General features: G+C 40.9%; 1 protein-coding gene across 1 annotated transcript in view; it reads right to left on the bottom strand.

The window, feature by feature from the left end:
- UTP20 (UTP20 small subunit processome component) overlaps positions 1-12,125 on the bottom strand; it is a 65,261-nt gene extending 53,136 nt beyond the window's left edge. The window contains exons 1-12 of the mRNA XM_084302864.1: positions 12,028-12,125; positions 11,479-11,559; positions 10,623-10,689; positions 10,303-10,435; positions 9,690-9,878; positions 8,116-8,197; positions 6,933-7,070; positions 6,345-6,500; positions 4,560-4,706; positions 3,913-4,047; positions 2,686-2,763; positions 1,802-1,980 (exon numbers count right to left, since the gene is read on the bottom strand). Of these exons, the coding sequence (XP_084158990.1) occupies positions 1,802-1,980; positions 2,686-2,763; positions 3,913-4,047; positions 4,560-4,706; positions 6,345-6,500; positions 6,933-7,070; positions 8,116-8,197; positions 9,690-9,878; positions 10,303-10,435; positions 10,623-10,689; positions 11,479-11,559; positions 12,028-12,072 (1,430 nt within the window). The 5' untranslated portion in view covers positions 12,073-12,125. The remainder of the gene's footprint in view (positions 1-1,801; positions 1,981-2,685; positions 2,764-3,912; positions 4,048-4,559; positions 4,707-6,344; positions 6,501-6,932; positions 7,071-8,115; positions 8,198-9,689; positions 9,879-10,302; positions 10,436-10,622; positions 10,690-11,478; positions 11,560-12,027) is intronic.

The raw sequence follows: 12,125 nt of genomic DNA, 5'->3' as shown, positions 1-12,125 counted from the left end.
TCCTCGTGTGATATCTAAATTGTGTTGGTTACTTCTAATAAAAAAGACTAGGACAACCCAACGCATTTTTTTTTTAAATGTCTTCCACAGCACAAAATATCATCTATACATATAGAGCACAAAACATGGCCTGTAATAAATGTTGGGTCTTAAAGTACAAATAGTATTTCTAGAAGGAAAGACTAATTCTCAGCTGGACACCCTCACAACTAAGAACATGAGAAGCACCTGAGATTTGTCTCTGTGATTGTCAGCATGATTACAGTTTATTAACAACCTAAATACTAGCAAAGACTAATGGATGACACAAAATAACCTGTTAGGTAACAGTCTAGTGTCTTATATGGAATCACAGGCTGAGCCCAAATCCAAAGTCCTATCTTCAGGCAGAAAGGATTAACCTCGTACTGGAACATATCAACAGCAGTACTTCACACCCCATGGGCAGCAATCTTTCTATTACACCCAGCACGTGCAAGACCACAGCTGAGAAGCTCCATGAGCTCCACCCTTCAAGAAAGAAGGTAACAGAAAGATACCATCAAGAATGAGTAGAGGTTTAAGGAACAGCATTTATGAGAGAATCATCAAGTAATTAGGATGAACTGAGTAGTTTCAATGTTTTTGATAGTCTGTTATTTGTAAAAACTGTATGTAAAAAGGAAGAAATAATCTGTTCTGTGTTCCCTACGGATAAGATAAGCAGCAATGGATTTAATCTGCTGCAAAGGAAATTTATTTAGTTCAGACAGTAGAAAACCTGTCTGATTGTAAATACAGCTAAGCAGTGAAATGGTCTGCAGGGACAGCTTGGGCATCTATGGGATGGGAGCATTCAAGAACAATTTAGTCAAACATCTTTCTGTACTGGTTCAGGATTTTCTAATTCCATCTGGGGCATGCAACTCTTCAGATGTCTCCCAGCCCTAAATTCTATCACTGACATTGCAGGAGAAATATCGTCTCAGCTATATACTCCAGATCACTGAAAATAAATAAATAAATCAACAAATACAACAAGAAAATAAAAGCAAATTGAATTGTGGTTGTTTTTTGTTTTTTTTTGACTTACAACCTTGAACCTTGACACTTCCACTCTGTTAAGTTGAAATGGAAAGAAACCCACAGAATGGGCTGCTTTTAAGGAATACAAAATCTTACATAAAAGACAGTACTGGTCACCACTCTCTGCAGGCAAAGTTTTGATCTAGAGTGATTGGAACACTCATTATCAGTAGATTTGCAACTGTCATTCTGTGCTTGACCATGGTCACTCAAATCTTTCCAAAGAGGTTTCAGAGGGAAAGCAAACACTTCGCTGCAACCAACCTAGCTTTGCAACCAGAAGCAGTCAAGCTATGCCAGCACAATGCTGTGTTGCAATAATTAATTACTTGTGGTAATTAGTACCGGGTAACCTGTGGTACCCAGCTGTACTCTAAAGTACTGCTTCCCAGCAAGCTCCAGACAAGATGTATGCATACATGGAAGAAAGATGAGGCACAGACAGGAGGTTACTCTTGATGAGGATCTGAACTGCAGAGTTCACAATAAAGTTTAACTACCCAAAATGCAGCATGCATTTTGGTGTAACAAATCCAAATCACATCTACTGCATCACTCACTAGCTTTTTGTTTGTTTGTTTCATTGTTTTGTTTATTAAATAAAAGCGATAACCTTTCCAGAACAGTACCTCTTCTCAAATCATCTCAGAAAGAAAAATGGGATCCTACTGTATCACTTCGCAGGCCTACAGCCATGCAGCCACATCTAGTGTTTGCTAAACTTGAGAAGTCTTACCTGACTGATGATTCAGTGAAAACGAGAGGATACTTTTCAAATGCCATTGAACCAATGGTAGGAGGCTCTGCTTTCACCAGAATGAGTTTAGCCAAAATTGCCATGGCCTCATCCTTTACAAGGGCATCTGTACCAGAGAAGCAATGCTCAATGTACTTCAGAAAGCATGGAAGAAAATGCTAAAGGGGAAAAAAAAAAAATAAATCAAGGTTTAGTAAGTCTTTGTCATCAAAACCACAAGAAACACATGACACCAGCTACAGAGGAAGCCAAATACACACAAATGAACTACCAACACATCAGATGTCTCATCTGTTCTGGTGCCCCAAGTCACCAACACAGAGATACCTTGTCACCCCAGCCAGGACAGTGATTTGATAGAAAAATTCAGTCTGCCCAAAATCCAGTCTTATCAGGACTTTCCAGATCCCCGAGTTTGCTTTCCCATCCCGCTCCTTTTAATTTGTTTCATTTCTCTCAGAGACCAAGCCTGGAACTGGTGATATCAGACATCCCTTACTCTTCATTTCCACTTACCTTCTCCAAAACTCTTTCTCTTTACCCTATCCATAACAATCCCACACCTTTACTTTTCAGCGGACAAACTTCTCTCTGTGAACTAACAGTCTCTCCAACCCTAAGCATCGTTACCAAGTTCTAACACTATGACATAGTCAACCTCTTTTATTCCTTCAAGATCATGCCAAAAGTTTAAATAAACATCATGTCCATACATTGAAATGATTCAGCATACAAGGCAAATAAATATACTATAGATTTCCCAATTGTTGAAGGACTTTCCTGCTCAGGTGTCCTTACACAATGACACCTCACACTCCCTTTGGCAATAAAAATAAACAAAACGCGGAAGAGCTTCCACCTACCCTCTCAAATTGCTTCATTGTAAACATCGTTTCAGAGAAGTCCAAAAGGAAGCGCCACTCAAATTCACTTCTGAATACCTGCAAGATGCAAATCGTAGGTTGACAGGAACATATTTACAAGAGACATTTTATACTTAAGTCTCCATTATCCATGGGACATATTTTCTGGTTTATCAATCAACCATGCAGTAACTCTCAGACACCCTGCCTCTCTGTTCACAAACAGTTTCCAGTCACATCTCAGGTACAGAAACAGCACAGTCCTTTCAACAACCCCTGTGGGATACAAACTAGCTCCATGCAGAGATAGCTTAGGTATCTCTTTAAAGTGATGTGGAAAATGTAAACTAAAGTTGTAGTACTGCAGCACACATGCATTGCTAGAAAGAAGCTTAGGCCCAGAAGATCTTTGGACTCTGCATTCTTCCTGTATACCTCCCAGCACGCAGGACCACACCTGAGGTACACACAACCATACCTAGCTGCACCTCAGTGGGGGAGCCAATCTACATTGTTCTGAAAGAACCAATACTGGAACAGTTCCTGACTGCACGTGGAGTCTGTGCCTCTCAAGGCTGAGGTGTGCAACATGGAAATATGCACCCAGAACTCCTTTCCCAGACCCTTCAGGTTATAAGGACAGCTTTAAGCCTCCTCCAGCTTAACAGAAGCCCACACAAGTACAGTCAAACGTTTGAAGGATCACATCTGAGCAAAACTGGACTCATGCCACAGGCAGAACCAATCTTACTTCAGCACAAGCCAACACTGAAGTCCACGTGAAACGTTTTTAAAGAATTGTTAACAGCCTTATTTTCCCATTGCAAATCCTAAGTGTTCAGCAGCTTAGTGGGAAATGTACTTCAATGTTCAACCAAATCCAACTCACTGACTGGCTTCAAAATCTAGGTGAGAACATGCTCTCCTCTCTGTTCTCCCTTCTTTCTCCACAGATTCTGTAGGTGTTCAAAGCAGGGCCTGTTTTTCATTGCAAATATGTCTGCCATAGTAGCAGCATTATAGCACACTGACAGACTGTGCAAGACTCTCAAGGAGTCCCAAGACCACAGCAGGCATTATTTTAGGCATTTTACAACTTCCCTCTTATCAGTGCAAAAAACCTAAAGGGAACCTTACAGTCTGTTGCCCAGAAGTGGAATGTCCTGAAATCATACTGCTGTAGGGAATTTGGACTCTGGAATTTCTACTATAAGAAGTCTTTGTTACCTTCTCAATAGCTTCCTTGGTCAAAGAATCAGGCAAGAAAACATTTTCAGCCAGTAGTAACGCAGAAATTGCATTCAGCAGGGTCTTACAGCAAGATGGCAAGAGATTGGATGTTTGTAACATTTTTATTAAAACCTGAAACAAAAAAGAGAACTGATATTCATGCATTAAGACGTGGTGATTGTCTGGTCTGAATGACCTACATGGTCTCTGAAAGAGGAGGACACGGTGTTCTAAGCTTCAGCCCACAGAAATGAACCCTACTTGTTCTATCAAAATTTGAAGGCATTAAATCTGTATTTGAACCCACAGGGTGAATCTGGTGGAACTTCACCACCATAGATGCAGGTCTTGCTTTCCCCCACAGTAGCAGAGATTATGGAACAGCACAGCCTCTATGCTCACCTCATCATCTTTCTTTTCCCCTTGCTTATTTAAAGGACTACACCAGCATTACACGATAGTGGAAAACTTCCATGGGACTGGAGAGGTAGCAATACTCCCAGTAAATCTCTCTGTTCACTTGACTCAAATCGTAAAACTATTAATGCAGCAGGAACATTTCAGGATGCTGCAGCTGACCATACCTCTTCCAGGTTTAACTGATACTTCTTCGGCAAGCCATACAAAGTGATGGTTTGACCTACCTGACAGACCTTTTCAGGCAGCGAGACTTTGGATCCATTTGCATGTTTCAATAGGATTAGATATGCTTGCAGAGTCCTTTCCATCTGCTCTGAAACCATACTGCAGTTGGCCTTAGTTATTTTGCTCTGCAAGTCTAAGAGTGACTCCTGTTTAAAAAAAAAGGAAAACAAAATGATTCAGATAAATGATCAGACCCTGTTTCACTTACTGCTATTTGAAAGCCATTCTAAAGTATCACCATTTCATCAGACCAACAAATTACTGCTGACTCCCTCACTCATGTTCAACAAACTAAACCTTCCAGAAATACTGTGGGATTCCCATTTTGTAAAAACAAGCATCCTGGATTCCTTGGACAGAAACATAAATACCTGCCAAGATAAGGTGAAAAAACTACAAACCAAACATGGAAGAGAAAGAGGACTCTTCTCCAAACCCATGATGGTATGAAAGCACCAGCTTCCACTGGAGATCACCAGAATTTAAGTGCTTTTTTACTTCAGCATCCTTATGCTAACATGGATTCTGAGAGGCTACTCACACAATCTATATTATGTAGATAATGGAGCTGCCCTGGATCACTCTCATCCACGTCTCTTTCTGTCAAGAGAACGTAAAATCCTATCCTTGGTCCTATAAACTAAACCCAGTTTAGAGGTTTAGAGACCTATCATAGATATTAACATCATTTTCCTCTGAGGATGATACTGAGCACAATTAACTAGCTCCCAAGGTAAAAAAAAAACAAGCTTTATTAAATAGAAAGAGAACTATGTCATCAGTTCCTAAGATTTTATCACAACTGCAGGTGACAGATTCCAGGATTAAAAAACATCCAGTGACAAACAGTTCTGTGTCTAATAAACAGTCAGACAGCAACTACTATCACACTGTGAGGTAGGAGGAACAGGATGGGATTTTCAAGGTAACTGTGGACAGTCAGAAGTAGAGAGTTCCCAGTACCACACAAACTGGACTGTTTACCGAAATTGGAAGGACTGCCTTCAACTAGGTTTGCCTGACTACCATTTCTTCCAATCTTCCATTTCACCCTTCTGAGAAGCAAAACTCACAGAATATGTTGTCAACTGCAAGAAGTTTTAACATCCCTTAGCAAATCCCACTCCTTAGGAAGAAAACATCTAAACGGCTATCAGGTAAGTAAAAACCCCATGCTAAGCCCTTGCTCATTGTTCAACATCACTCTGACTCAGCAGAGCACAGCCCATGGCACACAGCTCTACTCCCTCAGACCTCTGGGTGTAACCATGAAGAGGCAACATGGGAACACCCGGACTGAAAACAGCTTGGGATTTGCAACACTTGTCTCTGAGGCTTAAATGTGGCTCTCCAATTTCAGCCCAAGTCTTTGATGTAAAGAGAGCTGCAGCAAAAGGCTTCCCCTTCACCATCACAAAGTGAGTTTGGAAGCACTAGTAGATTTAGTTTAGTAGTATAAGAAAAGCCCTAACCCCAGCAAGGGGCCTGCAATACCTGTCTCTGCAAAGGCAGACCCTACAAACCCTCCTTGCCCAGATGTGCGACTGAGCCCCAAGGCTCCCTTACTAATCAAAGGGCAGCACAGCCACCTGGTTCACTCTGAACTTGCAAAAGAAGAGTGGGATTTTTTTCCATACACATGACACTGTAGTTAATGTTTCCAAAGGATGTAAAACCCAGTTCTGGTCTAATAGGACAAAAATAGTTTTCTTGGTAAGTGTGCACAGCTTTTTTTCAGCCTCTTGTGAACAGAAGAAAAAAAAAAAAAATGTAAATCAGTGTACCTCCAGACACTTGAAAACAATATCAAAATGCTCCTTATGGATATGCACTGCAGCTGATCTGATCATCTGCTCAAAGGCTTCTCCAACAGTTATCCATGGTAGTTCACTCTCCTTTTCAGTAACTGGCCCCAGCTTTACCAGAATTAACTTCACAGCCTGTACAAGAAAAGAGCATATCATACCCTTATACTCAGAAAATAAATCCAGCAATTCTGAAGTTTGTTAGAGCAAGATACTATTAAAATATTTTAGTGATCTCAATTCTCTCTAGAATGATTAGTGGAAAAAAATAGGCTATCACTTAAAATCTGAACTGTTTTTACATTCATCTGGAGGGTATAAAACATGTATAGCATTATCAAGCAGTACCATTTTAATATACAGAAATATCATATAGAAATGACAAAAAAAACAACCTTCCCATCTCAGGAAAGATTTTTAGACAGCAGCTTTCAGATCCTGTTAAATAACGAACAGTATGTTCATCACTAGGGATCTACTGAGGTGAACAAGGCAACACTCAATGGTTTCACAAAGCGCTCTATTACAGCAACATCTACACCAGCTATCTTTTTTTCTTGTCTTTACCGTCTCTGCACAAGAGTGGAACATGTTTCGAACACCCTTGCACATCTCAAAAAGTAGTTGTCCTACACCTTCCACCTTCTTAGGGTGCTCCTCCAGGTCACGGAACATCAAATTGAAGAGAGCATTTTTATCAGAAACCTACAAAACACAAGGATAAAAAAAAAAAAGTCATCTTCTATTCAGAGTTACCAGGTGAAAAGATGCAATTAAACGGCTCTACAGCACCACATTATTCTTCTAGTCCTGTGCCTTTCCACATCAGTTCAAACTCACTATTTCTGCGACCACCAAGGAAACTCTAAGAAAAAGTCACCTATTCAGTTGTTACAAGTCCTCTTGCCTAAATGAACATGGGCCTACTAAGGCCTATTGCAGATGAAATATGGCCTTTTGATTACTCTTACGATTTTAGAGTTAAGCATGTGCATAAATGCACCACTAAATTGGTCCCAACTGAAACACAAAGGTCACCACTCTGGCATGGAAAGAGACATGTATCAGCTGAAAGCAGAATGCAGTCATCCAAAACTATAACAACACCTGGGAATACTGCAAATATTTCTGACCTCAGATTCTGAAACCCTCTGTGCCTGAGGACTTCACTCAAAGTTCAGCAACTTTGGAAAACAACTAAACAAATGTGCTTTATTAAGGTCTCTCAACTCAGGCCAGTAACAAGGATACACAAATTTGCTAATCATTCTCAGGAATTCTGGTTTTTGTGTTTTTTGAATGAAAAAAAAAAAAAACACAAAACAACAAAATAACAACTGCTGTCTTTCCTTACTCCATGAAAAGCTGCTGTTTGGCCTTAACTGATCTGCCTGTGAACATTAAATAATCTGATTTTCAGGAGTGCAAAAAGGTTGTCACAATAACTTTTTCTACAAAGGCTTTAAATCATTATTGAAAAAGCCAGTGAGAAAATATGTATTTACAAACCAAAGCCTCCCTTTTGCAAGATGACCCATTTGGTTTAACTATTTTTAAAACAGAGAATGCTAAGGCCTCTATTTGCCACTGCTGATACGAATTACATGACATACTCAGCAAAACGTTCACTGAAAATCACAACTCAAGACGTGCAGAATGCCAATTCAGGCCCTGTAAGCTCTCCTTTACAGAGAACTTATTACATATTGAAGCCACAAGCCACCACAGAATGGACAAACAGTTCACTTACCTTTCTCATTAGAAAGACAAAACTTTCAGCAGCAAAGTTTCTGATGTGAAGCTTGTGGTGAGCCAGCAGGGTGCTGTACAGGCTACAAAGACACACAATAATAAACTATCTTAAAGGGAACGCAAGATTTACCATCAGTTGTTTTAAAAAAGTATGTTTGCAGCTTACATTGTCATGTCTTACAAACACCAAGAATCTGTCCTCCTAGAGAGGGTAAATACCTTCCTCAATTCCATTCCTTCCCACCCTCCAAGTGTAAAGAACAGTCTTGCAAAGATCAAATGATAACACCAAGCTTAAGCTGCAGACTAAATACCTCAAACAGCTCTGGATCCACACAGATCCAATTGCAGCATCAAGATTTTCAACAGATACATTCAGCAGCACTAAGTGAAAACAAAGTTGATTTGATATACCAGATTTCCACTTCAGCTGAGCCAACAAGCTCTCTTGTGCATGTAAATTTTCCAAAGATACAATTTAGAGGGGTGACAAGTATTTGCAGTTCTCTGGTAAATATCAGTAATGGTTACAGGTGGCTCAGCACATGTTAAGTGCAGAGAGTGATGCCTCAGATTCACAGCCAAACAGATGTTTTTGCAATATGCCTGACAACTTTGGTGGGTTGGGGAAGAAATCTGTAACCCATCTTTTGCTCCATCTGCTCTGAATTGAAAGACGGAAGGCTTCTAGAAAGAAGCAACGTGGACCCACTGACTATGACAAAAAAAAAAAAAAAAAAAATGCTACCAGAGTAGCATAACATTGAACAAGCAATCATAGTGGGCCAGACCACAGGTCTGTATTCAGTATCCAGCAGCAGCCAGAAGCAGGTGCCTGGGAAAAGTTTAAAAACAGGGCAAGCACATACAAAACCAGCTTTTAGCCACCTGCAGCTCAAGGACTTCTCAAGCCAGAAGTGGTTCCTATGCATTTGGAAATTCCCTCAAACTTGGTCAGTTTCCCTGTGAGCTTATGCCAACCTTCTACGTGCACAGCATCCTATGGCAAGGAATTTCACTGCATACAAAACTGTGCACTGCTTGTCTGCTTTTTCACTAAACAGACAGGAAGAAGTTAAGCACATAAAGGGCAAAATACTGCAACAGCAGCAATTAAAGACTCAAAGGAGTCCATTTAATGTCATTAACTCTAGGAGTCTGCAATTGGAAAAGACAGAAATGATACAAATATGACTGAGTTACTTGACAGGCACCCAAGAGACCTGTGCAGAATTTAGACTTGTTTAAACTGTCATTGTCTTTCTGAGTTTTGTCTACCCAGCTGAGGTACCTGCTTTCTCTCCTATCACCACTTGCATCCACCACACCAGGAGAAAAGAGGGCCAAACACTCAAAACTGCAGACCAACCTGTACCCCTCCTCCAATGCAGTGCACGTGCAAGTCAGGGGGATCTCAAAGGAGCTGCATATGATAACACAGCTCACAGTCTGTTTCAGAAAGCATGCTAACAACTATATACTGAAGCATTAAGTCAGATATTCATCTGGAACTGGCATTCCTATAGCATTTAATAACTGCTGATCAAGGCAGACATTAAACACAGCCTTTACCTGTATATGTTACTTATGTCCTTCACCATCAATCTCCACAAGTATTTGTAGAGATAGGAAAGAGAGGTAAAAGCCCATTCCAGCAACTCTGTGTCCTGTGTATCCAGTAGATTGGTGATAGCCAGGAAGAAGTCATTGAAGTGTGGATAGAAATCAGCCTGGAGATCTCGAGCCAGCTGCACCACTAGACTGTGTTTCAGACAATACAGTGTTATTTTATTTTAAAATAAGCCAGTAAGAACCTAGACAAGCATTGCTTGCAATCTAGCACAATCTCTTTGAAAAGGTGGCATCACTCTTGCTTCTCACTTTCACTTAAGTATCGTCATTCACAGCTGCCTAATAGATAAGTTTGAAAATTCAAAATACTTTGAGTAGGTAACATTAAACAAGATACAGATGATCAATGTCAACCAAAGCATTTTTTTCTAAAGACTCAGGACCGTGAATCTCTAATAGATAAATGCCAATTATCTAATCCCATTTTGGGCATCTCATTGCTATACTTCTTTCCTCACATACAATAAAGAAAAATAATACTCACAACAGAACTTGAATTACTTACTTGTAATACCTTCAGATTTCTGACTACATTTTGTCAACAAATACTTACTCTAATAAGGGCTGATAGGCAAGACTGCCTTTGACTTGCAAATGTGTCTTCAAGCTCTGCACAACAGTACTTTGGTAATAGACGAGCTGGTTGAAGGACTGGCATTTGTTGGCCACTTCTTTGTAGAACTGCACTGTTTAAACACAAAAAAGAAACCATGAAAATTCTAGTCCAGTTCCTGGTCAACATAAAGGAAACTAAAAACTAATAGCTCTCCAGAGCCCAATACAAAATTCAATGAATAGAAAATATCCCAGGGAGCTCTGGATGCAGAAGTTTTTACAGTTTAGGGCAAATATCAACAAATAAAAATTAGGTACCAAAATGCTGAGTAAGGTTCAGTTCCCTCCATTTCTGTAGTCCTTCAAAAAAGTAGGTTTCAACCTCCTGTCAAAGACAGAATAACAGTTTGTCAGCTCCTGTGAAAACAGCCTGTAAATATGAGAGGTTTAAATGAAAAGAACTACCAAGTGCTTCAAACATTTTAAAAATATCTTAAAAAACTGTGATGACTTCATTTCAAAGGGTGCTGTGGAATTTGCCAGAAAATAAGACTTCTGTTTCTATGTTCAAAAAAACATTTGAAAATATTTTCTGGTGATAGGCCTCATTTACATAATTGTTTTTTAGACTTCTGTTGACTGGCCTTCATAATCTAAGATGCTGAACCACAAAGCACACAGCACAAACACTGTGGGATTTCTTTTGGCATCATCACAGCTATCGAATGGGAAGTTCAGAAAAACAATCCAGCAGACCAGGAGGCTATAACCTGCTAAAGACCTCATTCAGTGACGATCTACAGGACACACAGATGATCTTTAAAGACATGCACATGCTGTGACTATTGCAACTACTCAACATCCTTAGGTCTTTGCAGGACTGGACTTAGAACTGCTGTCAGAGCCATGTCTTCTATGCTCAGAGGCCCACGAGCTACATGGAAGTGATCAGAGTGATGCTGTCAAAGAGTCCCTATAGCAATACTGTGAAATATTTCAAGAAACAAGGAACAAAGCAGGAAATGAGACTCCAGAAAAGGCAACTCTGCCATGAGCTTCTTTGTAATTTCCCCCCTCCCAGAGAAGTTTTTAAGTGGATATTTCAGGGAGCGTGGCTACTTGTGTTGTGATCTGAGATCCTCTTGCAGAAAACCACTGCTGTCGCTTTTCTCACCTCAGCATAACTTCCAGTTCTGTCAATCCGGTGGATAATATCAATATTAACATTACTTAAGCGTTCCGAAAAGGTGAGAAACTGTAAAACAAAAGGACATACGCGTTTTTGCTCTGTTCTCAAAACTTAGGAAGCCCTTCTTAATAGCATGCACACTACAGACAAAGAACCTGCTCCTGAAGGTGGACTATCAGATCGCACTAATCAATCTGTAAGCGGCTCAATCCCAATCTTAATGCAAAAAAAAGAGCTCACGGTACCAATGAAGGAGAGGACTTATGTAACTGAAGAGAAGAATTAAAAGCCCACCCCACAACACCTTGAGCCGCCGGCTGCTGCCCGTGCACCAAAGGGCCCAGCGCAGGGAGCCCTTAGGACCATGCGTCCCCAAAACATGGTGAAGGCGATGCAGGAAGATTTAGCCACCTTCTCCCAGATGCCCAGCGGTGGGTACGGCTAAATTCAGCCCCCGTGTCTCCCCCAGCCTCGTGTAGGTGGCACCGCCGCCCCGTTACCAAACCCTAGCGACCCGGCTAGGCGGGCGCTCACCCGGTGCGTGTTCCCCGACTGGGGGGCCGAGGGCTTGCCCGGCATGGTGGCGGCGGCCACACGTGCGGCACTACTCGCTGGGCGCCGCCATTCCGGGC

The sequence above is a fragment of the Netta rufina genome (genome assembly GCF_964035555.1).
Source record: "Netta rufina genome assembly, chromosome: 1".
Classification (NCBI taxonomy): Eukaryota; Metazoa; Chordata; class Aves; order Anseriformes; family Anatidae; genus Netta; species Netta rufina.
This window is presented reverse-complemented; position numbering and strand designations above follow the sequence as displayed.